Source organism: Ammodytes marinus (genome assembly GCF_949987685.1).
Source record: "Ammodytes marinus genome assembly, chromosome: 11".
NCBI classification, from domain to species: domain Eukaryota; kingdom Metazoa; phylum Chordata; class Actinopteri; order Uranoscopiformes; family Ammodytidae; genus Ammodytes; species Ammodytes marinus.
Genome location: NC_137215.1, coordinates 8472110 through 8499252, shown reverse-complemented (window position 1 = coordinate 8499252; position 27143 = coordinate 8472110). Strand labels below are relative to the sequence as shown.

The following is a 27143-nucleotide window of genomic DNA, read 5'->3' as shown; positions in this document are numbered from 1 at the left end:
GTCTTATTATGTAAATTAATGAAAACAAGTACCAGCCGGTACTAATTTAAAGGTGAAAGGCGAACTCTGGAGTGGGATATGGGCAACAAACTGTTTGGTCCTCTCAACGGGTGGGGGACCTGCCTCAACATGTTTTATTCAGGGACAGGTGTTTTGCATCCTCAGCAAACCATTAGGAAATGCATAAAGTGGAACTCAAATTAAAAAAGGTAGAAACATAAAAAACAAACATAAGAAAACAAGATCTCTGTTGTGGGCTCGAGTGTGAGATGAATGTCCTCTGAGTGTCCATAAATTATAATGGTGATTTATTGCTCATTGATCCTCTCTTTGGTAGCTACAGCGTTAATAGTCCCGGGAAGCCCCACCTCCACTGTACCAACCACCTTGTATGTTAATTTCAGCGTGATCCGTGTACGGAGTGGAGGCAGCCGCTAAGCACGCTGTGTCTGTCGATGAGGTTTTAGCACTGTTTCAACCTGTATATCACTGTTCGGGACTTTCCGTGAGTGGCGTCGTGTCTTTATTATGTCGCCGCCGAGGACGCGCGGCTGACCGCGAGTCGTGTGGATCCAGCAAGCTGTCAAAGAGGAGAGGTGCAGCACGGCACCTTGCATGCATCCAGCCATGGGAGGTCAGATTACTAGAAATACATTCTACGGTAAGGACACCTGGCGTCATGGGACAGGGGAGTCTTTGAATATGAAATAATCCTGTGATTGACATAACAGTAGACGATGTAATCGAGGTGTGAGCGCGCGCGTGCAGCCTCAAAGCCTGTGTGCATGAACAGTGTAGGCGTCCTGGAAGCTTAAAATAAATGGGAAGTGAAAGTAGCTGCTTTAGCTAAGTTTTAAAAAAATGTTTAAACAGCTTCTGTATGTCACGACTGGCGTTGAATAATAGTAAATGTGATCAGAACAGTTTTTTTTCTTTTGTGTTATGTTATAACCCTCATCAGTATCATATTAAAAAACATAATTACCAGAGATGCGCGTTACTCTTTGAAGTCTGCTTACAGGATGAACATGAGTCAAACAGGACGAACTGTAGCCTACAGTAGGCTACAAAGTTGCTGTGCAACTTTTCCCACCTGGCTTGTTATTTGTTAGTCTTTTTTCATAGCCAGAGGTTGAGTGCACACTGTACAGGCTCCATAAATGTCAGTGTGTTGGGAAATAGTGTCACAACTTTCTTTACTTTCATGTCTATGTGTCTGCTCATGTCAACTGATCATGGAGGCATAACATGTGCACTGGACGTTACAAAGCTATTTATTTACCTTTCAGTCAACATTCAAGTTTCTTGCAGAAGCATTTTTCAGCACAAATGAATGCAATTGAGTGTTTGACTTACTGCATTATTCATTGGTTATTTGCAAAGTCAAACTATTTTATATATTGATAGTTGGTAAATGAATGTCCTCTAGTCCCATGGCTTCTAGGATGTGGTTTATATAATTGTATTGAACTTACATTTATTTTATTTGTTGTTACTGAACAATCAATGAATCTGTAAAATAATGAACATAATCCCAATATTAATCTTTAATCAAAATAATTTTCAGTTTTAGTCCTAATAGGTAATAATTGTTGTATTGTCTATGTATTAATAAGGTTGCATTGTATGTAGGGCCCATTTTGTGAGATTAGCCTTAATGTAGTCTGTCAATACAGCTGACGTGTTGAGTGTAAAGAGTAGTTTTGAGGATCTTAATTGATATCCAGCACCGGAAACAGTAAACGTCTCATTTCCCAGACAGGACAGCTGGACATGGGCCAATCCATACGTAGTCCTTGTTACAGCTTCACTGGGCCACTGGTGGGACCTATCCATATAGGTGCTGACAGGGGTGCTGCAAGAAAATACTTGGCCCACAGACAAGAGTTTAGTCATGGCCCCCATGTTGCGGGGGCCCCTGTCTTACTCCCAGGCTCATGAACCATTCAGCTCTTACCATTTGGCAACAATGTATCATTGTATATCATTTGCAAAGTTTGGCATTAGCAAAGAGGTGATTTAACTACCATTAAACCATTTTCTATCTGTTGTGTGTGTTTTTAAAGTTTTAAATGATCATTCCAGCGTTTAGATAATTAGGGTAAAATGGGATCAATAGCTCTCGTTTTTCTTTTACAACTGTGCTTCGGGTTTGGCTGGCGGCGTCCCCTCGTTTGGATAATAGCTCTGAAACAAGCAGCACTGATGAGCTATTAGTCAACATTGAATAGTTAATTTATCATTTGGTTTCAATTAAAGCTGTTTTGATTATAAAGTGGTCATTTATTTAGTGGTATTAACTATCCATTAATCAAGAAATCAACCTACCGAATAATCAATAAATAAAATTAAAATAAATCAATGCACACTTGTTTGGTCCGAGCCTTGCGGTATGTTGGAGAAAGTCTTTGCTTTCACTCCCTTGGGCGAAAATTTAAAAAAAAAGTTTACAAGAGTTTATAGACCCACTTTGTTTACCTCTTATTGAAAACCACACAAGCTGGTTCTCTGGCTCTTTTAGGGGGCCGCCTGCAAACTCTTGTCTTGTGATAGAGTGCCACAAGCCCTGATACTAACGTCACATTAGGGCGTCTGGAGGCTTCTTAGTGTGGCCGAGCGTGGGGATAAAACACAGAGGAGCGCAAAGGGCCAGGTGACACAGGCCAGGGCCGCTCTTTTGTCGGTTCGTCCTTTCCAATTAATGACGGCGAAGGCGGTGACTTTGTGCGTGGTGGGCGCATTAGGTACTGTAACATTATCCTTCCTTAAGTTGTTGGTCTGACATTTGTCATGGCCCCTCTCTTTCATCATGGCGGGGCTCTGGTCACTGTTTACCCTGATGTCTCTGTCATGTTGCGTGACTTTTTAAACACACTTCAACAGCCACTGTATCATCCTCACATAGGCTCTGTTCAGCTGCCTTTAACACTGAATCAAATAAGGTATTTCTTTATTTATCCTTTTATTTAGGCCTTTGACTTTATTTTGTAGTTGATATAGTCCTCTGTTGGCTGTGAATGATGTAATGTGCAAGTAAAGCTTTAATGATTTGATATTAATATAGCAGGAATGAAAGGAGATAAGAAGATGTTGGATAATCAGTGGGATGCCAAAGTATTGCTACACTGTCTGCGGAGGCCGGTGAGGTGATGCTTCTGTTTTCAGACTGTACAGGAAATACCCTATTCAGCATAGGGCCTGGTCACTGATGGAGCACAATGCAGTCCTGTTCTGTTTTCCTGAAGACATCACGTCTGACATGACATCATGAATGCAATATGGTTGGAGGATTTGTTATGTTTTGTTCATTTAAGTCCACTGTTGTGCACGGAGCACAATTCCACATTGTTCTGCGGGGGGACAAGAGCATTTCGAAGGGCTTAAGAAATACAGTGAACTGGGCCCAAAACACTTGGCAGAGCCTCTCCGATTGTTAACTGAAGGGGGATAGACTCCTTCTAGTTAAACCTCAACAAATTCATGAGCTCAAACCCTCTATCTCTGCCCTGCTGAAACGGGAGAACAATAGTGGTGTTATACAACAGACTTGCTCCGAAGAAGTCACACAGTAAGTCATTGCCAATCCTGTCAGTCTGCGATGATTTGTCTCCAGGGCACATGCGAAACCTCTTGACCCTCCAAGGTCACGAAAAGGAAAGCGAGAAATAGCCGTGTCTCATATAGTCCCCCCCTTCCCTCACAGACAAACACAAGCAACTCCTACGCAGTCGTCCAAATTTAGGAGTGAGAATACAAGCCGCTCTCAAGGACGAAGAAGTGTGAAATATTCTCTTTGTAGGCGTCCAAGTCCTGACACATTGGCTGGATGTTATGGTACTTTAAATGTCATTGTGGAGGGAGGATCAAAGCACAGCACAGAAAGAAACTGTATCAAAGGCAGCACTTTATCAGATGATATTTGTACATTTCATCCATACATTCTGAATAATCCCGCGCCTTATATTCAATGAGAGCCCCAATGTCTGTGAGAAAAAAACAGCCTATACTCCACACAGCAGCACGGTAACAGTGACCTTGGCGTGGGAGAGACATGTGGAAACAAAAAAAATGGAGAGTGTTGGTCCCATTGAAAGGGAAGCAAAATGTGAAATCAGGTTCATGGTGACTTTGAGGCAAAATCAGGCAGAAAAGCTGTTTAGCTCTATTCTGAGTTGCTGTAAGTGGGTGGGAGGAGCAGTCGTGATTCACACATGTTCACATGGGAAAAACATTCTGCTGCACATTGTGAGTCAGACGTTCTCCTGTGGCTCTACTTCTATTTTGCCACTTCCTCTGACCGCCTGAGGACAATCAATGTCAAGAAACCTCATTCAGTAGTGGTTGTTTTTTTGTATTTTTTGGTTTGTTTCATTCCGATAAGGCAGGTAGGTAACTATTGTGAATGATGTGCGCAAATTAAAACGGGAGTCACAACTGAAAACAACATGTAACAGCTATAATAAGAATACTGATTCAGTCAGCTGAACACATACACATCAAGAACTCCTCTAAGATCCCAAAGCTTTCTTTCTGCTGCTCTGATTTAGCTGGTATAGCACTTGACTTTTTAGCCAATTATTTTTGTTTTCTGTATGCTCAGTCTCTCCGTCTCCTGCTCCATTTCCTCCTTTCTACTGATTATTAACAACAAATGAGTTCCAGCGAAGATACAGAGCAGCAATAAGGGAGGGGTGTTAGCGGAAATGACTTTTTACTGAAATTAGAGCATTTTGTGTGAATCTCTCTTACTACTCCATTGTTCTTCTTAACTGAGAAAATCGAGAGAGAGCAGTCCTGTTCTTGTACAGCATTTATTTTTCCATCCAAGGACTTGTTTTTGCACGTAATTTAGCTTGCACATTGTCCTTTGATATCCACACACAGTACGTGTGTGAAACAGAGCCAAAGTATTAGATTACTTTGATGCATTTTTACTTAATTAGATTGTTACAGGAGCTGGTAAGAAATAGAGGAGAAAATGACATGTGACAGCAGGTCACAACCTGGAGTGCACCTCATGATGCCAGTGTATAATGCAAAGTGAAGCCTGCGGTGCAACCGATTATGTAATTTAATATTCTAATCTAATCTAAAAGTTGGGTATTTTACTGTAAATTGTGCGGCAAGGGAAATTTCTTTAGTCACGTTGTTTCTCTAGCCCGCCTGCTGTGGACCAAACTAAGCAAAAACTTCTCTCTCTTTCTCTCTCTCCACACACAGATTCTCTGAACGGGCCGTTTCCCACCACATCCCACCGGTGCCACCACAAGCCCAAGCGCTGCCTGCCCATCCAGCCATGTGGGAGTCTGTCCTCCTTCCCTCTGCTCTTCCACCCGAGCACCAAGGGCTCCCAGATCGTCATGGACATGTCCCAGAGGACCGTCAAGAGACAGGCCAGCTTCTGTAACGCCATCACCTTCAGCAACAGGCCTATCGCTGTGTATGAGCAAGTTCGGCTCAAGGTAAAGAAACAATACAGTGTGTCCCGTCTGCATATTATGTAGGCTAAAAGATCATGGAAACGGGTAAGGGAATGGGTCACTGTCGAGAAATAAAGACAGACAAGGTGAACAGACGACCGATGCGCAGTTTGCTACTTACTAAATGAATTGACTAATTGGACGAAAATATGGTTTTATGTTTGGTTTTATTGATTTAGGAATGTGTTTATTGCTTACGGTACAACAAATTCTGTGGCAAGTGGCTACCTACTTATTCTTAAGTGCCATGTTGTAGAGTATATTATAATTCAGTCGGTACTCAGCGGAAATATGACAACAGGAGTTGACTGAACCATCTCAGCATGCTACATGCTAAAAATCACTGGGACCCAGTTTGGGTCGATATTTTTCTCATCATGCCCTGCCTCACTCTCACTCTCACTCTCTCTCTCTCTCTCTCTCTCTCTCTCTCTCTCTCTCTCTCACTCACTCTCTCTCTCTCTCTCCATCCCCGTCTTTGCTCTACTGTTTTGATTTTCTCTCGTTTCACTCCCTGCTCTTGTGTGGGCCAAAGCAGCAGCAGCTTAGAGCAAGTTTCCACTTCACCTATCAGGCCATCTATGTCTCGAAAGTGAGAGTACAGGGCAAGCATTGCCATGTGAGGAATACGGTTATCTGGCACGGTAAATGCAGAGCAAATAGAGGTTCGAAATAAGACAAAAATCGTTTGCAGGTGATAAACATACCAAGGTAACTGGTCTTATTTAGCCTGGAACTGATACTTAGCCACGCCTGCGGCTTGGCACTGTGGATGCCAATGTCGGTCTGTGTTTTGGTCCAGACTGAAATATCTCTGCAACTGTTTGATGCACTTCTATGACTCTAAAGTATAGATACTGAAGCCCTCCTCTTTTGGGCTTGCATTTTACACAACAAAAATCAAATATAAAGTAAAGATTAATTTTAACTCGATTATTTTTCATTAATATGAAAAATATGTACTCTCCAGATCACTAAAAAGCAGTGCTGCTGGAGTGGTGCTCTGCGTCTTGGTTTTTCAATCAAAGACCCGTCAAGGATCAACCCAGACACCCTACCGAAGTACGCCTGCCCCGACCTGGTCTCCCAGAGCGGCTTCTGGGCCAAAGCCCTGCCAGAGGAGCTCTGCAATGAGGGAAATGTCATCTCCTTCTGGGTAGACAAGAAGGGCCGGGTGTTTTACAGGATCAACGACTCCAGCCCAATGCTGTTCTTCAGCGGAGTGCATGTCTCTGAACCTCTGTGGGCTCTCATAGACATCTATGGCCTCACCAGGGGGGTCCAGCTTCTAGGTGAGTCATGCATTCAAAAGCAGGTCCTTTCAGAGAAATTATGGCTCACGCTGTTTGTGTTGCAAAGATGCATTGATTGTGTTAAATGACATTTTGCTCATGAGTTATTGATCCCTGAAGTTTGAATATGTCAATATATTTCCAACTCTACCACAGTTTCAAACCGTCCAGTGTGTTCTCAACGGTATATTTCGTCTTTATTCATGAAATTGTATTTCCACTTTATTCTCGACATTCCGACTTTTTTCTCAAAGTGCAATAAAACTTCCTCCTTTCATTTTATTTTTCTCCGTTGGCCCTAAATAATCTTCTGAACTTGTGGCTTTGGTAATCCTCTGATTTTTAATCTATCACGATCATCAGGCCAACATTACATCTCCAAGACATTGATTTATGCCAAAACACTTGCAAGACTAATGATATTCCCATTCGCCTCAGTTGCACTTTGGGTTAAGTGTTTAAGGTTTTACTGTATACTCAACATGTGATGCATGGTTAGGTAAGATTAACATAACAATAACATGTTAGCATGCTGATATTAGCATTTAGCTCAAAGCACCATTGTACCAAGCTGCAATGACTCTTAGTCTTGTTACTTAAATGCTTTCCTACTGGAAACCATTCTGTGTGTGATGTGTTTTTCAGTGTGAGTGGTTAAAAGGTGATGGTACATACAGCTGCTCTACATTTCCCACAACGGCCAAATAGCTCAGTGGAAAAAGATTGTGGGCGATTAGGGAGATTGTATAGTTACCACGGTTGTTAGTATCACAGAAATGCACCCTAAAGGGGGGATTTCAAAATGTCTGAAACCCATTCCAACAAGGTCTCTATGCTGTTTAAAGGGTCATTACATCAAATAAATTAACAGTAAACAAGTCCCGTCCAATTATTAACAGCAGCTTTTCACCGCACTGAATCATCTGAAGTATGTTTGGATCGCACTTTGAGATGCATTTATGAAACGCATTATGTGTTGCAAACAGCTGTCTCCAATTTTTGAAAACAATACAAAACTATGCAAAATAGATAACTAGGAATCCTTGTGGACACATCAGGACTTATTTATAACCATTTCCAAGGAATGCACTGCCCCCTTCTCGAAAAGAAAAGAGGCTGTCAGCGCCGCTAATAAAAATAGAAGAGGCTCCCATATTGTGTAGATAGTGCCATTTAACCTCATTTCTGGCGGTGTGGTTGACAGCGAGAAGCGTGCTATCTCGTGATGGGCTGTTTGGTATCCAGTGCCAGAGTGCGACTATCTGGGGTTCACTGGCCCTGTGGTGCTGACCGGCACACAGCTCTTGTCGCAGAACAAGAGGAAGTGTGTTGGTCATCCCGAGAGGACAGACAAGAGCAGGGATGATGTCAGGTAGTGACATGTCTGGGTTGTTTTTTTCCAAGAGCAATCAAACCGGAGGAATGTCTCACTCTTTGGATCCAAGTTTGAATTTGACTTCTTGTAACATGTGATCACCCTGCAGTGACCCCTCTCACACACACACACACGCACACACATGCACACACACACACACACACACACACACACACACACACACACACACACACACACACACACACACACGCACACACACTCAAATGCACAATGGGAGGCCTGTTCGCTTAAATGTTATGCTTTAATAAGAGCATTTGTCCATTTTACATTTAAATCGAGATTTCCCGTAATGTGCAGTCGTAGCTCATGTAATTTGTCCCTGCGAATGAGGCCAGCAGCTGCAAATCCCACTGTTTCTTCTTGGGTTTTCCCACATCGATCACCTTTTATCCCCACATTGATGGCTTAAACCTGAAAAGCCCGGGCCCTCAGTCAGCTCAAGGATCACTTGGCTATCAGCTTTCCTCTATAGCCCAGAGAGCGTCACTACTCGAGAGCATGGTATATCTCAAAGGCCCTGTATTGTCTCGGCAGTTGGCTGCAGTTCAGCGAACACTTAGTCTCTGAAATATGGGCCGACACATCAAAGTCTGCTGTTGTAAACTGGCACATATGCGTATTTTCCTCTAACAGAAGGGTGCATTTTGATTCTTAATGATGCTTACACTAGGGTCCGAAATTAATGCTGCACCAGCTGATAAACTGAGCCAAATTTCACCTGTTGCGGGCTTGTTATCACACAATCTATCCAGGTGGGAGTTACAGAAGTGCTGCAGTTGTTGTTTCGTTCTTCTTTTAACGGGGCTCAAATGGAGCGTGGAGCTGTGAACAAGCTCTGTAGAGTGTGGAGAATGGTTTGGTTAGGTGACCTTGATTTGGCTTTTGAGATAAATGTTCAAGACAAAAGAATATTCAAGGAGAAAATAAGTTGCGATAATCAGTGAGATATGTTGTGGGCTGTATGTTTATTAAAGGTGCACTGCTGCAATTATGTTACCCACACAGCAACTAATCAGGGTTATTCCATTAATGCCTACAGATTTCAAAATCCTGCATTGCAAACTGGAGATGTGGGGTTTGAAAAGATAACCGCGTGGAGGGGTCCAATAAATGACGGTACTGAGTTGCACTATGGGAATTGTAGGATTTCTGGAGTTTGAGCTATTCTAGGGCTTTGAAGTCAGGATGTCAGGTCTCCCAGCTTCATAAAAGTGCAGTAGAGCTGAATCCCTGGAGTCCCCCTCACGTTGATAAAATGAATATACGGATGACTATGGTAATACATTTAATCTCCATGTCACCCTGTTTCTTTAAGCTGAACCATTCTTGTGTTGTGGCCTCATTCCCCAGCTGACCCAGCTGTCAGCTCAGGCCAATCATCTCCCACCATTCTTTCTCTCTTATTCTATGACCAATGTAGTGAACAGAACTGTATTTGACCCGATTTTCCGTGAATAGTTTCCTCATTTTAATATTTCATGGATTAATTATGAAGCCATTCTCCCTGCTCTCATGTCATCACGTGTTACTGCAGCTGTCACAATTTGACCTGCAAAATCCTGTGTAGTATAGACATCTTCTGAATATAGTGTTACCGCCTCAGTGGGCCGTTGCTATCCTGATCTGAAATCTTTAAGCAGTGTGTCTATATCTCTATTCAAAAATTCATACTGAAGGATTTTATCATTTAGTGACCTAATGTGAAAGTGATCCATGTTGGCAGTCAAAAGTTATTTTTTATCCCTTAGCATCAAACGCATACTCCGCAGGTCTCTCATACCGTTGCGTCTGTTTGATCCTTCTTAACCTTACATGCTGTATTAAGGAATGTGTCACTATTCGCCTCTATCCATCATTGCCTTCTCACTTATGCTGACTCTCAACCCAGCCTTGCTGCCACTCAGTTTTCCTTCCATCAGGTCTTATTCTGATATTTAAGGATATTTTCAAGCGCGCTTGTTGTTTCCTCTCTAAGCTGCTATCAAGGGAGTGCAGTGCAGGAGCAGCAGCAGCAGCGAGCCACCCATGCGAGGAGTCAAAGGTTATCCCGAGATCAGTGAGACGGCTTGAAAGCTGAGATGGTGTTACGCAAGAGAGGAAGCTAAATTAATCTGCCGGAATCAAACTGAGCCTTAGGGGTTGTCCAGACCGACAATGCTGCCTTTGCAATTCAAGAAAGATCTGTTACATCACCACCCTTGTCCTTCTCACGCAGCTATCAATACAGGCTACAGTGGCTTGCTTTAGGTCTTGTACAGCACAGCCTGTGCTGTAAAGGAAAAGTGGCATACCGCTGTGACATTAGCCTTTAGAGGGACTCACAAAAGGTTGCCTCAAGTGTATAATATGTCCAGAGCAACATAACACTTTCCACAAGCACATTGGCTGCATTTCTACAAATGTCTCAGTTTACTGTATTTCTCCAAGCAGTTAAAGAAGAAACATCGACTTCAGACATCATATTCTTAAAAATGGGAAGCTTCAGATGTTAGTTTTCTTTGTTTTCTTTTTGTATAGCCTGTAACAGTTTTTTTATGAAGTTTGCTGTAGAAGCTCCAGAAATCAGGTCACAAATTACTAACAAGTGTTTTTGGGTTGGATATCCCTGAGGCGAAACACATACAGAATTGCTCTACCTTTCTACAGTCAAGAAAGTAACAGTACTCCCTTTTTTGTATGCCTGCGGTCTTAGCAGAATTTGTTTGTTTATGGGAGGAATCCCAAGGGACCACACAGCATCGGAGGTTTCGTACAGGTATGATGGATTCCCTCCAAGTCAGATAAGAGCGAATCAAAGGCATCTTTTGATGGATCCAAGATGCTCTACTGGGGGTTTTGTTTACTAGAGGTAGATGAGTCACTTAATCACTGACAGAGTGCTAGTGATCCATGAGACCGGCTTCAGCTAACATCATCTGCAACCTGTCTCTCTAGTCATTAGAGAAGAATCCAAAATGGCTGCCAGACTGTCAAGAGGCTGAGTAGGTCTCAGGTGATTAAGAGGAGGGTGGTGACATCCATCATCTCTGTACATGGTTGGGTGATGCATTAGCCATGTAGAGTGTCTTGGCTCAGTTTAATATGAAATAGGATAAAGAAACGCAGCAATACTCACACAATTTAGAACCTGAAAAGCATAAGCATTTAGTTTTCGTAGAAGCAGAGCCTCACAGAGCCACTAGCATGACTGCAGTTTCTTGCTCTTATTTAAATTCATTGTTGCGTAATTGCAAAATGTAATTATTTTGTCTAGAACCATTTTAAACACTTCCCTGTTTCCATGTGAACCTCATGTTATTTAAATTAAAGCTCAAACAGTCTGTGAGCCGTTGAAACTGGCTGCACCTATTGACTCGTACCTGTTTTGTCAACAGATGAAGAGATAGCGTGGAAATGCTGAAAAGCTTTATTCTGCACCAACACATTGGGTTATGTGAACCTGATTGTGATTGTGCTGTACTTTCCTTTCTTTGTGTCTATTTTGGTCTAGCTTCACTCCGTGCAGCCTAACGCTCACGCTCACTCCTTTACAAATCTCACATATTGTTTCACTTGTCATCACAGATTATGCGGAGTTTCACAATGGCATGCCTTTGATTTGTGGATAAAATGGTTTTAAATATAGACAGGTCAGATAGGTGCAACCCCAACACCAGGGGCCAGATATACAGCATCAGCCTGGTAACAATGCAGGTAGAAATATATTAGTCTCCGTGCATGAAGATATGCAAAAAGTATGCTATAAAACAAGAAATACAAGCAAAACCTTCAATTCACTGTATACCTTTTATCATGATGCATGTAGTCCACTGTGTAAGCTTGGTTCGACCATGTTTCAGCAGGTCTTCAAAAGGGAGCATAAACTCTCTTGTTAATTTAGATTGATGAAGACATGTGAAAGGCCAGAAGGCTCTGATTACCCAGATCTCCGGCAAATGGATGTTGTACTAATACGTTTGTTTTCTGTTTGCTGCTTACAGCCAAATCCTCCAAAAACAATAAACTAGGAATTCAGGATGGTAATAACAATATGCAAAGTCATCAGTCATAAGCCGGTTTCAAGCCAAAGGCAAACAGCAGACGGTGGTGAGAGACGTTAAATGTCCCCATATTATAAACATTAAGGAATGACCTCGAGCAGTATTTTTTATGGCAAAATTAGACTAAAATCATGACTTATCGCTCTCTCTTACCTCAGGCGCTCGCTCTCAGTGAGCTGATCACACCAATAAATCACACAAAATATCAGCCATTTTTTCAGGGCACTGGACGTTTAAACCTGATTATAGTCACGTTAAGATTTTGCAGAAAGTACCCTGTCCTGAATTTTTCCTCATTTGGAGATTACTGAAGTCTGCAACTTATGTTCAGGTCGAGAGAACCTGTTAGGCCCATGCTGATGCCTTTTTTGGGTAAAAAAAAGTGACGATTGTGGTCTAAGGCTTTGGTAACCTTGTTAATTTCTAAGTAGATATATTGTTGCTCTTAGCTTAATGCTTCTAAGTCTGTAACTCTGTGCTTTGCCAACGTGCTTATTCGAACAGTTCTTTTATAACTACTACATCAATTGAGAGAAAAAATACTTAATGAATCATACTTATGATGACAATAACATGCATGCTACAAACATGTGATTTTTTTCAGGGTCGTGTATAGGGAAACTGTTCTTTCACAAGGCAGTATTTTAATTGCTAAATGGGAACATTTGTGAATTACTGGTAGAGCTTTCATCTTGCAGCTGCACTCTTTGCACTATATTGTAATAATGCAGATACGTAAACAAAGTGCATGAGTCACCTTTTTGAATACATGCCCAAACAATGTACTCTAAAGATTAGAGCATAGTATTTATCATTGTTGAAACTGTTCAAATCGATCATGGTGTCAAGACCATTTCCCCCGTTTGTTGTCTAACACATATCTACTCGATCTTAACAAACAAGATATAAGGATAAAGGACTTCAGGGTTCATGGAAATGTAGTACTATAGAAAAAGAAGGAAGAACATTTTAATCAGAAAACATCAAAATATTCACAATTAATGATGATAGCGGTTGACCTTTCCCGAGATAATAAGACTTCTAAATTATCTGCAGTACATTGGCTGTAATTAACAAGAGGAAATTGTTGGATGAAGGAAACCATGGTAACGGCACCTATGAGGCTTGTTTGAGTCGCGAGGGGAGCAAGCCGCTAAGAAATGGTTCACAGTCTCAGTGAAATTTCGTCTGTGCCACAGCATTAAAGACCTACTTCACTGATGGGAATATGAAGGTGTATTGAACTCTGAGATCCTATGTCTTATAAATGTGCAAACATTTTTTAAATCGGATCATCCTAGCCTGAGAAAAGGCAGAAAGAGTGTTTTCTGGTCTCACTGTAACCCTACATCTTACTAGTGTGACATCACACTAGTAAAAATGTAGGGTTCGGATTAACAGCTGGGCCAAGGGAAGACTGAGGGAAGAAAAACCTCATTCATTATATTATAATAGCAATTTTATAATGATAGAACGCCGGTTCCGTATGGTTGAAGTATTCCTTTAAGTCTTTGACACATACAAGAAACACACTTTGTACTAGATACAATAAATAGCTCGTACAATCGCTCATCTTTGTTTCGATCATGGTGACTAGTGAAGGAGTGAATGCTTAAGGGGCCTTAAGAAACATTCCATGTTGTGAAATGGCTGTCGAGACAAGACACAAAGTGAACTATTACTGTATGATACCATTCACCATTTGTCAACCAATTTGATCTGTTATGGTCGACATACACATCATTTAACTGTTCATTTGTTGGCCACTTGGGGGACACAGAAACAAGCTGTGAACCCAACTTCTGACATATTATCAACGTATAAGTTGATATGGTGAAGCTTTTAAGAAACAGCTGCTTAATCACACATTAGCACACATTTGAAGTTGTGTTTAGCTTCCACCTGTAAGTCCATTGTTTACTCTATTTTCAGCAAGTCAATTCTCAACTGCTCCAATATTCATCTCTGCAGTGTTGTGCTCAGCCATTGGCGTACTTTGGGATTTTCATTAAAAACTGCTACCTGCCTGCGACCTCATTCCTTCAAACATTCGTGTGATCAATTATTCATATTATATATAAAAAAATAATGTGTTTAAATGTAGCTCACTTTGCTAAATCCTCTTGGTTTCAAATGTATAATGAAACCACAAACTCACCAGGCTCCTTACCTCCATTAATAAAAGTTCTAGTTGATACATCATGCACCAATCGGACTGTTATATTTTGAGGATGTCTTTATCTTTCCTTTGTCTCTTCTTGTCACCCTTATTGCAGCTGAAGTAGACTCAGTTGAAATGGGAGGCCTGGTGTAAACTAAAATGTTGGAGGACTCTCCTTTGACCTAACATCTGCCAACATGTACACATCGGGATTAGGGTCTCTCTCTATGTATTTATAAGAGCTCTGTTTCAAGTGATCTCAGTGCTTGGAATTTATTTGATTTGACGAAACCAAAATAAATGCCGCTGGACAGGCTATTGTGCCTCAGCTGCGATTTAATCGGCCCAGATGGAATCGAACAGATTTGCGGAGAAATCAAAATAAAATATCGTAATGGAGCCTGTCAGGTCCGGATCCTGGGATTCTGGGGCTGTGCAGGAAGAAAAACCTTCAGCGAGGAGGCTAATTACTTTCAGATGAGCAGAGAATCCAGCCCCGGTAGAGACTTGTACTGTTCATTCTGTGTGTGTGTGTGTGTGTGTGTGTGTGTGTGTGTGTGTGTGTGTGTGTGTGTGTGTGTGTGTGTGTGTGTGTGTGTGTGTGTGTGTGTGTGTGTGTGTGTGTGTGTGTGTGTGTGTGTGTGTGTGTGTGTGTGTGTGTGTGTGTGTGTGTGTGTGTGGTGTTAGTGTTAGCAAAATGTGTCAATCTGTTTTGTTTTCATAGAGGCTCTCCCGATATCGTATTGTCCAAAACAATGAGATTAATTTATAATTGAAGAAATGTGTTTGGATGATCGGATTGAAACACCAAAGACACCTTCATAGACTAGTGGACAATCACATTCACAGTGTGTGTGTTGTTCAAGATTGTTTGACAACCTTCAAAGTGGGGTGGGGTGGTGTGAAAGTGAATGGTGTTTGCATGCATGTAGAGTGGATTACACTTTAGTTAGTTCAGAAGAGACTTTTGAAGTGGTCGGTGGCATCCCACGATGTGCTGAGCATCATTAACACCTCAGTCTGTCCCATTTCATGTCCACAAGCACTATCCTAAACCTTAGAAACATCTGGCACTGAACCAGGGAATCCACGTGATCCCTCAGAAACGTCACATATGTGTCTCCTATTGCACATGGCATCTCAGATACTCAGACCGTACTATGGTGTATCGATATCGTGGCACTCTGTCGCCCTTTCAGCCCCCCCACCCCCCTGCTTCACACTCGTATACTTGCAGCATTATCTAGACCAGGATACCACTCCTTAAAAGCTCATCAACACAGATTCCCCCCCGGAAGCCTGTTCCCATTTTGTTTTTCTCCTTTAATAATCAAAAGCCTTTCCCTCTCCTTTTTTGGGACAGCCTCAGCCTCCTTTCTCATGACAGATGACTTCACTCATTCACTCTGGACAGAGCCCTGGATAGGCCCCAGAGGTATGCATACTTAGAGCAAATCCCCAAACACACACATACACACACACACGCACATGCACACAATTGGTGCAGCTGACCTTGTATAGAGGTTGCAGCTTCAATAAAACCCCCAGAAGCCTCCTAATCCTGTTCCAGCGGGCCAAGGAATAAACTAAACCCTCCCTCGTCTATTCAGTACCATGGCATTGTCCGACTGAGAGCTGTTCAAGACTAAGAAAAAAGGCCAAGAAGACATCAATATCCTCAAATGAATTGAATGATTCGGTTCACAAAACGTTGTACTGGACTAAAGGACACAAAGGCCTTTCAAAAATGCACTTTAAGATGAGACGGAGGGAGCCAGGCTGTCTGTTTTAGCAGCGTTGCATCTTTCACGTCCTTTCTGGCAGAAGTTTCACAGTTAAACAGGATGCCAGTTTTTTCTGTTATATCCTGGACATCCTCCGTTTGCTAATATCACTTTCACTCTCCAAGAACCAGTTTGACCAGACTTTGCATTAAGAGCTTCTGTCTCTGGAGCCTCTAGATTGTTTGAATAGGTAAACTTAAAAACATGTAGAGGGGATTTTCAGCAGGTGTGTGTTTCGGCATGGAATGGGCGTGTTTTTGTACCTCCTCTAAGCCAAGAAATTCCTTCATAGTGTTTAGCAAGAGTTGAGTGAGTCTGATGTTTTTTTTTTGTCACAGTTTACATGCTTGATAAATAGCCAAAGTCAAGAGGTCAGCCATTGACCCCTGCAGAACAGTGTCAGTCCGGTATGTGTTCTTCAGTTTAAATAGAGCCTTTCTTCTGAGATAGAGTGGAACTGGAGCTCTTGTAGTCCACTTAATTTCACTGGGACAATGTCGGCCATTACACTTAATCATGTCTTCATTGTTTTGTCGTTCCTGAAAACAGGTGATTCAGACTTTGCAATGTAATTCAAACCCTTCAAAGACTTTAACTTTAAAATGTCAGAGTTGACTTTAACCAACATCGCATTCAAGACATGCTGTTTTAAAACAACTAAAGCACCGTTAAATGGTAAAGAATAAAGGAGTGAGTTGTGCTTAAAGGCCTACTTCACCGGTTTGAATATGAAGGTGTATTGAATTCTGAGATCCTATGTAGTATAAATGTGCGAAAAAAATTGAAATCGGTTCATCCTAGCCTGAGAAAAGGCAGAAAGAGTGTTTTTTTAACCCTATATTTCTCTTTCTCGTGACATCACAGAAAGAGAAATATAGGGTTAAAAAAACACTCTTTCTGCCTTTTCTCAGGCTAGGATGAACCGATTTTAATTTTTTTGCACATTTATACTACATAGGATCTCAGAATTCAATACACCTTCATATTCAAACCGGTGAAGTAGGCCTTTAACTGCAGGGGGATTTTTCTATGGGTATCACATTTATTGATATAACAAAAGGCAAAACTGCACCTGTCTTTGAGTGGGCACCTCATCAACTCTGATAACAGAAGAGGGTTAACTCCCCAGCTACACAAAAATCTAATGTCCATGTAGCCTCTGGAAAGTACAAAAGTACTGGTACCATGGTCTGGAATCACACAGAAAGTTTGGTAGAGTTTGTACTGGACTATTCCAGTCATGTCGCTGCAATGTGTGCACGTGTGATGCTCGAGAGTTATTTAATCCTATGAAAACATGCTGTGAATTTTGGTTTTCACACTAGAATGTTCGTCATAGTACCCAGAAGATGAAGAAAGTGCATTCTGTGTTTGCTTCAAACTGTGTCATCTCACTGTTTGACTCCATGCTTTTCATATTTGTCAGTTGTTGAATGTGTGAGTATTCCACCCCAGACTCCTTTGAGACCAAACCAAGGACGAGGTCATACATATTAATGTGGCCCATGTCTATCTTTTTTTCATTGGCTTTAACATCTTCTCCGCAATAGAAACTTCCACGCAACGTTACCATTCTCCTCACGGGCTCCCTCAAATACAGAAACTGTGAGCCGCAGCAGGCAGCGCTAGCAAGAATAGAAATTATCTCTTGTATCCCCGAAGTCGGCTAACTTTGCCTTGAAGATGATAAGGCTGCTAATAATAAGAGCCTCATGCTTGGTTGTGGACACTCTCGACTGAGGAAGTAATTAAGTTCAAGCAGTTTATCAGTGGCAGGCCGGAGATGTGCTGTCTTTGTGTGATAAAGAGGAGCTGGTGAGGTATGCCCTCTCTCTCTCTCAAGTGTCCACCACCCCACCCTATTCTTCATCCTCTCCCCGGCTCCATCCACTTCCCACAGGGGAAGCCCAAAGCAGAACCAGGCTAAGAGGCACACAACTCAGCCATCATGTCACTCATCCCTCGGCCTGTCCCTCCACTCAAATGTCCAATCAGGCTAAATTTAGCCAGTGTTAAATTTGGCAGCGCGTGTCCCTAAGCGTGCCACGGTGCAGTTCCGTTTGGGCCTACCGTGTGCATGGAAAGACACACGCGGTCTCTGTTTTCTTTCTTGCCGCGTTCCCATGTGGATTCTATTTTACAGTGGGCAGACTTAGCATAGGAAAGGCTATTTGTATTAGGGGGGGCCTATACACAACACGCGGAGACATGGGATACACTTTCTTGAATGCCGTTCCCTTTCAATGGTTGGAAACTACGCTTCTTTTAGAATCCAGACACGTTACTGAAAATGTTCACTGTACAGAGGCAGAATACAGGACAACAAGTCACTGCTGCTGAGACAGTTTGGTATGTAAACACCTCAGATCCATTACTATACAGTACATACACTTTTAGTAAGTTGCCTTTTTGTAAAGAGCAGCCTTTAACAATATGTAATTTTTGATTTCGTAGCTTATAAAAATGTCTGCATCTTCACACCTTAGGCTGTTGATTATGCTAAAAAACTACAGCAAGACTTAAAAGGGAAAATAAGAATAAGTTATAATATTGGTTCGAAAATATGGCTCATTATCACAGGACTGGGAGCTAAAGACAGAGTGGGAGGCTCAAACACATCAGCCAAGCTTTACTGTCGTTCAGGCTTTGTTTGCATCTCCTATCCCTTCAAAGTTACATAAAGCTGGGATGTAGCCGCTAGCCTGCAGCAACAATATGCCCCCACTTACAGACCTGATATGTTTCTAAACATGTACAACATTGACATATGTATTCATGTCGTTGAGCTACAAGCCTCGGTACAGCGAGTGCATTATAATGAATACGTTATGAAGCAGAGAAGCCCGGAAGACACCGTCGGTTTGCAGTGACGGGAGTGATGAATGAACAGGGCACAGTGTTGTGCATCGAAAAATATGCAGAATACTAAGTGGATACATACATTTAATTTGGATCTCTGGCCTCTTCTTGTGACTTAACTAGCCACTGTATGAATCAAATCAATCAAAAAAACATTAGAAAACAAGAATAAAAAAAATACATTGTGCGTTAAATCAGGTATAATTATTCACTTTAACAAACAAAACAAGTGATTATGTATATAACTGTCCTGTTTGTGTGGTTGTTCCGTAGACAGTGAGATGGTGCCCCTGGAGTGCCTGCGTCCTCGTTCGTTGGCTGCCTCCCACCGGGCCTCCAGCGCTGACCCTCGGCTCTCCATCAGCCTGTGTGACCTGAGCCTTCAGCAGCAGCAGCAGCAGCAGCAGCAGGAGACACACCTGGAGGAAGAGGACGATGAGGAGGAGGAAGAGGAACGGCTACAACCCTTAAACTCCGCCTCCTCCTGCCATGTGCCCCAAAACTCTCAGAACTCCCAGCAGTGCTCTCTGCTGCCGGGCCACTTGGACAACGACCTGCACTTCCACTCTGTGCACGGCGTCCACGTCACGGGGCTGGATAAGCACACGGTGGCGAGGCTAGATCACCGTGGCGACGAGAGGACCCTGGTGTTTACGAGCCGCCCCATTGGCTGCTCAGAGACGCTGTTTGTCAAGGTGAAGGCGGGGGGCGTCGCCCACCCCGGCTGTCTTTCCTACGGAGTGACGTCATGTGACCCGGCCACCCTCAGGCCCAGCGACCTCCCGTCCAACCCGGAGTCCCTGGTCGACCGCAAGGAATTCTGGGCCGTGTGTCGGGTGGGCGTGCCCCTCCACAGTGGAGACATCTTGGGCTTTGTGTTGAACGCGGAGGGCGAGGTCACGATGAGCCATAACGGCCTCAGCGCAGGGATGCAGCTGTGTGTGGACAACTCCAGGCCGCTCTGGATGTTCTACGGTCTGCACGGCACTGTCACACAACTCAGGATTTTAGGTTGGTTCACTTGATCTTTTTTTTTCTTTTGCAGGAAAAAATGAAACTTTTCACAAAAAGATGAGAAATTATTGAACTTCAATTATGTTCCCCATGTTCTTGAAGAACCTACAACTCACATTTTATATTTGCATTCATTGCATAAGCTAAATTTAGATTATTTTATTAAATCGCGGTGCTAGGAATATACGTAACCATGCTCCACAGATCTCTACAGGTTGTCAGTTGAAACTTTCCGTTCCCTCTTTGATCGTTGAACGACCTTTGGAGGCTGAATTCCCACTCAGCCGAGTCATGAAATAGTTTCTCCCTCCTTTGCTGTCTGGACTGCTCTCCTGACTTTTTATCAAATCTGTATATCTCTTGGAAATTTACATTCTGCCTCCACAGTTTGCATATGAATGTTAACTTTGTAGTTCGGTTTTACAGAGTTTGATTCCAGCCGATTTCACACAGTGATACTGCAGCATCACCTGAGGGTACCCCGAAGTTAATCATGCCTGGTGTTAAGATTCTGGCTCCCTTGATGTGGGAAAACAGGTTCAGGAGCTGTGGAAAATGCTTGTTTACTGACAAGAAGTGGGTTGTAAGGTTTGGAATAATTTCCCTCTAGGCTCTGTTGATTTTAAGAGTGAAAATGAAGTACCATGCAAATCGAAAAAGCATAGGCAATCTTTAGCCATCATCAGTGATGGTGGCATAAGATATGCTTCTTTGACTCAAAGAAGGTTTGTTTGCTTCACAAGCTCCACCTTACATTGAAGATCTTCAGATGCCTGTATTGTTTAGTTGTCCAGGATGAATTCCCTGCACATACAAGTATGTTGTTGCACTTTTTCCCCTAGATGAATTTTGAAAGACGTGGCCGAGGCGAAACATATCACTAATAGCTCATTTTCTAGGACATTAGAAACACAGCACACATCTTCAGTGGAGCGGTAACTTCACCGCAAGTGCTGCACTTAAAATGATTTTAAATCCTCCATTTTTAATAAGATGGAGCTTTAGGGTTTCTGGGACTACCTGTAATGTTATGCAGCTGCAGAGTGCACCATGCAAAACTGTGAGTGGGTTTCATGTGTTAACTGTAGCCGCTGATAAAGACATTCATCTAAATTCCTTGAAAACAAACTTCCTCCACCACAGTGTTCATTGTCTCCTGGCTGAGTTAAAAATCTTTCTGTCTCAGCAGGTTAGCGTTATTTTTCACAGGAAATGTAAAATTATACGCAAAGTTTTCTGTAAAAAAGGAGACAAAGATATAATGGATTGAATTGTAATTTTTTTTTCAAATTCTCTTTCGTAATTCATTCCTGGATCACAGTTTCTCCTCTCGTCTCTTTCATGTAGTCAGTCAGGCCAGGGCTGAGGAGGTTATTTCTGTCTTGCGTGGGCTCCCAGCAGCCAGCGTTATGTATCAGGAGGGGGTGGGGGGTGGGGGGTGATAACTCTTTCTGATGCCCACCACATGTATTATTTAAATGTAATTGCAGGGAGGTTTGAGATTCTGGGTTTTCCACCCACGGCCCTGTTCCCCTAGCACTGGTCCTTGGATCGTCTCTGCACTTCCTCTTTTTTGCCCCCCCTTCCCCCCTCCCCCCCTCCCCCTCCCTTTCACACAATTCTTTTGGGAATGAGTGATATGCGAGTCATTAACCACTCCAGCTGTGGGGAGTGCAATTGGTGACGTCCCCGCTCACCCACTAGCGGCAGCCGCACGCCATGGTGTTGCCATGGAAACACCTAGCCACTGAGGCAAGTGACAATTTGTCATGGCTGGGTGTTGTCAAGCCTATGAAGTGGAACAGATGGGAGTCTGTTGCTCTCACATGGTCATTTTGTCCGAGTTATCTCAGAAGGGCCCGACTTATAATTTCATGTAAGATGTTTAGAATCGATAATGTAATTACAACCATTCTGCGGTCCTCTACATGTGTTTCTGCATGCGTTCAGCTGTCTTCCTAAAGCCACTTTAATCAATATTGTAATACACAATTAATCAAAGAATTATCACCCTGCAACTCCCTTTGACCGAACAGAGCATTTGTCTTAAACTTGTTGTGCATGTTTTTCAGCCAGCAACTTTATAATTTGGTTAATATGCATCGCTCTCACAGCTCTCGCTTTGGCTTCAGGCAACTGTTTTTCAGTTAAAAAGCTCCAATAGCCCACTGTACAAAACATAGAAACAGTAAGCGACTGGCTGGTGTGCACAGTTTAAACGTTAAAACTAGCTGCATACGAGTCAAACATCCCCCTCAGGAGTTGTTGGTAGCTGAAACGAGAGTAAATATTGGACTTACGTTTGCGGTGGACACAAACAAGACTGTTGGCTGGGTGAATAAGAAACTGTTTGCTTACAACTTTGACATGCCATTTTAAAAAGGTGATGTTAGCGTGGTGTTTACAGTCTCATATCTGCATCGCCCAAGGGGCCAAGCATACATTTAATGCATGTTTAGAGCCAGACTTTTTTCAGGCCCTTATGGAAAAATAAATAGGCCAATTGGGTGTGGCGGGGAGCTCTATATTTGATAAGCAAGTGTTGAAAGCCACTATACATATGGGCTCCACTACGAATAAGTCCTCTGAAGAGCTAAATACATTCACATGCTCATTCCTGGTCACAGAGCCAGCAGTAAATTCATAATACAAGTGAAGGTGAAGGGTAGCCTCGATGAAAGGGTACATGAATAGACATGAAGGTGATCCATTCTTCCTTATTAGAGTTGACCAAGACATTTGCAAACAGCCGGGCTGCCACATACTGTACATGTAGGTCACGTTAAGTAGGTAATAGAAGGGTATGTAAAAGCCACTGCACGCATACATGTCTCTGTACCCACTCTGAAATATGATCGAATGAAGAGTAAATAAAGAAATGGCTCTGGAAAAAAAAGTGTGTCCAAGCAAAGTGGTACAAACAAACGTATCCCGGCGCCAACCTTACATGCAAACAAGTGACGGAAAAGGTTTTTTCGTACGGATACAGCCACAAGTCCTGTGTTCCTGCTGACGTTGCTACAACTGTTGATTTTTCTAACAACAAACTGGTTGTTGCACGACCATGGTTTGTTTACATAGGCTGAAACTGAGACTGCAGCGGTTGGAGTGGTCAAAGGCAAAAGGCACCGGAGTTCAGAGCAACGGATGAGAGCACGTAGCTAGAGTTATGCAGAACTGTAGACATTGTTTTATGTTCACAACAGACCAAAAATCTTTCTGTTTTTTAAAGCCAACCGTATTTAATTTTTTTCTACAATTACTCACCATCTGTGGTTCATATTTTTTGCCATTTCTCCACTACACTATGTCATTGTAGAAATGATGCATATAAGCAAAGTGTTTGGTAAGATGCAAACTACCAATATTAGATCATTCGACACATGGAAGGACTGCGGAACCAAGCGAGCGGCCAGGCCAGACCGTGTAGCATTATTCCTGCCATGGTCAGTCCAAGGACAATGTGTAAACAACAATGCTGTGTGCCTGCCAGGCTGGACTAGATCAGAATTTGTGTGTGGAATCTAGCTCGGGATTCTTGTCTGTGAGGACAGATGAACTGTCAATATGAGAACTGATGCCAGAGCCGGTTGTTATGGGGATGCGCGTATGGGGCCGGATCATAAGGGACAGACAGCAGATACTCTGTGGAAGCGTGTTTGTACCCTACCAAGAGGAATCATGAAGAAGGAAATCTGGTTGGTTGGTTGGTTTGCTGTGTGTGTGTGTGTGTGTGTGTGTGTGTGTGTGTGTGTGTGTGTGTGTGTGTGTGTGTGCCTGGCATCTCTGACGATACTCTTGACTCACTCACACAAACCCACACACAGATGCTGTGGACTCTCAAGTCATCTGCTTGGTGATAGAAAAGAGAGAGAGAGAGAGAGAGAGAGAGAGAGAGAGAGATGCAACAAGACATTCAATCACCTCCATTTGCCAATTATCAACTCTCACTCACTACTCGGAGACGCACAGTGTGAAGGATGGGAAGATTTGATTCCCTTGTTAGGAAAGGATTTCATTTTTGTCTCTTTTGAATACCTTATTCTCAAGTGTGTTGCTACATCTCCTGTGTTTTCTTCTGTGCCTTCTTCAGGCTCATCTCTGCACCTGGACCTTCGAGGCCCATCCGTCCCCAGTTCCCCGTCCTGTACACCCAACAACACCCCCACAATGCTTTGCAGCGGCAACTCCGAGCACAACCTCAACATAAACATCAACCTCAATTCAAGCCTCAATTCAAACTACCACACAGCCTTTTCCTCCTCCACAGGTTGGTCCTTTGTTCCAGTTTACTCTTTGATCTGCTTTATCTGTCCATCTTCTCTCCTCCCCCGGGGGCATTGTTATTGTCTCAACAATCCGATCCTTCTCAAAATTCCCTCAGAGAATTTGGGAAAATAAATAGATCCGTAGCACAGTCTTATCAGTTCATGCAAGTGCGTTTGCAATGTATTTCATGTTCCTGTCCAGATTGCTGTTGATTTATTCTTCTTCTTTGTATCAAGTTTTTTTGTTTGTTTATAAAATGGATTGAAATGAAGACGTGCAGGGTAAAGCAGCCAGCAGCACACTAACACTGACTGAACAGCAGCAGGATATCAGCTCACAATTGGCACGTTTGCACATGAAGTAAATATTTACCTTGGAGATGTGAATCCCGGGCATCACTGCAGTCCGTTGACAGTATGACAGGACAGATAATTGCGGCAGAAAGAGTGAAGGACTGGAACACAATCATTACACTGTGAAGTTGTCCTGAAGCTTCATTTGAAGAGAAAAACAATGGCACAAGGTATTGACGGCTTAAATAGGAGGTGCATCGGCTATGTGTCACAGTGAGCAGAGTTTATCACAAGTAAGTGTAGCACTGCAATGACATGCGTCTGCCTGAGCTACTTGGAAGACTTCCTCCATTTATTATTTTTTTAGTTTTCTCTCTCACACTGTAGGTAGGTGATAGGATGGCCTAGAGGAATGGGGGCCAATTAGTAACCACAAGGTCGCTGGTTCGATCCCCGACACCGGACAGGACAATGTTACTTGTAAAACTAATGGTGGCTGGTATTACTCTAAGGTGCCCATCATCTCTACCATTGTGTCTTTGAGCAAGGCACTTAACCACATAAACTACTCCAGTGGCGGTGTACTATGGCTGGCCCTGCGCTCTGAGCCTCTTCAAAGTGTGGTAACTTGAGAGGGGATATGCGAAAAAGACAAATTTCAATGTGCATTTTAATTGACTAATTAAGGTAACTTAACTCATCTCTTATATTTTTTTTGTCACCTCAGGCACCACCCCAGGCTCTCCGTTCTCCAGCCACGCGGAGTCCCCCACCTTCCCGCCCTGCTCGTGGAGTGATGAATGCACCATATGCTATGAGAACGTGGTGGACACCGTCCTCTATGCCTGTGGACACATGTGTCTCTGCTACACCTGTGGCCTCAAGCTCAAGAAGATGGCCAACGCGTGCTGCCCCATTTGCAGGAGGACAATCAAAGATATCATCAAGACCTACCGGAGCACGTAGGCTTGTGTCTGCAACACAATGTGTGTCGCATTGTCAGGTTCAAGCTCAAGAGGTTGTCAAAGCCATTTAAGACTTAGCACAAGTGAATGCCACCGCTTGTTTGTGTGTGTGTAATCTGGCTCAGGTACTCTCTACAGCAGGACTTCATCATTGAAATATATTATCTAGGTGATGTATCTAACGGACTTCCTTGGATCTGGATCACATCTGATTCCTGCCTGTGACATAGCAACGAGGTTCATCGGAGGCCAACAAATAACCCTGGTGTGATCAACGGAAACAAGAATATGTGCTACTAATAATATGTGTGACTGCAGATAGTCCAAACACTTCACACCTTGACCTACTATTGTCCACTGACTCTGTGATTTGTGCAGTGATCTAAGGGAAGCATCCGTCTCAGTTCCTGCAGTGTAACTCTTCATTCTGCCGGTGAGAGCGTCGCTGCTAGATGGTTTTTAGAAGAAGTTCAATTGTGAGGAGCTGTATAAGAAACAGAGTTTTTTCTAGGTGCTGCTCCACTGCTCGTCAGAGAGAGTTGGGTAAAAAATGAGTTGTTTTAGCGTGAGAGTCAGTTCTCTAAATCTGAGAGAAAACTAGATTGTTTCATTTGAGACTTACTGCATGATTGCAGACGCCAGTGGAATGAGTAAAAAAAGTATTTGTAGGAAAAACTTCTGAAAGACAATAACTTCTTTTAAAGAAGGCATTTTTTGTGCATAAGAAGGTGAAATGCTTCAACCTGAAAGGTTAAGAAATCCTTAAAGCTATAGTGTGTAACTACTGTTGCCCCCATTATTACAACAACTCAAGCTCAGCTGCATAAGGTGAGCCTTCTGTGATCACGCATGGATTTTAGACCTTCTGCTGTACATCCAGGTGTTTTCATAGGAGTATAGAATCAACAACTGAAGCATTTCTTGGGCGCTTCTTGGGATTTTTCTGAGCTCCTGCGCAAGTTTGGGGGGGGGGCGACTGAGAGAGTTTGAGCCGATAGGCTGAATCAACCTTGTGTCAACTCATTTGGCGATGGCTGGAATGTAAACAGCATTCATTTATATGAAAAAGGTACCCACTATAACTTTAAAGGAACTCTGTTGAGTAAAATAGTACAGTTTGGTTTTGTCCGATATTTGACCACCTGCTTTTAGGAACTTCAGGCAGGGCGAGATTGTGCAAAGTTGCAGTATGAGCGTTGTCACCATAGAAGGTCACGCTCGCTGTGAATGAAGACGTAAATCAGTGACGAGGGAGCGTGGGAGGGGAGAGGATGTTGTATGTTTGGGATGAAGACAGGGGAGGAAGGGACACCTTTGCTGTGTGTCTGCACAGCGTTTCGGCGCAAAGAAGACGTTTGCACACCAGAGACATCAGATGTTTGTATGAAAGCCTGTAAAATGTGGGACTTTTGCTGCTTCTTGGCAGCCGTCCCCGCCATCACTGGCTGCCCTAGTAAGCCCCCTGGATGCTGTAATTGGAAGAAAAAGTCATTCAAATAAACACTGGTGGGCAGTGGCGTATTTTTAAAAACGAGCACATAAGGATGACAAATCAACCTCATCATCATCGCAAGAAACCAATGAAACACT

At 42.9% G+C, this 27143-nt stretch overlaps 1 protein-coding gene across 2 annotated transcripts; it reads left to right on the top strand.

Annotated features, from left to right (window-relative positions):
* The first annotated feature begins 519 nt into the window (after positions 1 to 519).
* neurl1ab (neuralized E3 ubiquitin protein ligase 1Ab) lies at positions 520 to 25849 on the top strand. Of its 2 annotated transcripts, XM_080036604.1 has the most exons (6): positions 520 to 661; positions 5221 to 5462; positions 6451 to 6772; positions 19286 to 20023; positions 24120 to 24296; positions 25316 to 25849. In XM_080036604.1, exons 1-6 carry the CDS (start codon positions 616 to 618, stop codon positions 25552 to 25554), a joined length of 1764 nt encoding a protein of 587 aa, XP_079892730.1. In that variant the 5' UTR covers positions 520 to 615; the 3' UTR covers positions 25555 to 25849. The 2 variants fall into 2 exon arrangements, with proteins under 2 accessions (XP_079892730.1, XP_079892731.1); XM_080036605.1 differs by lacking the exon at positions 24120 to 24296.
* Positions 25850 to 27143: the final 1294 nt, after the last annotated feature.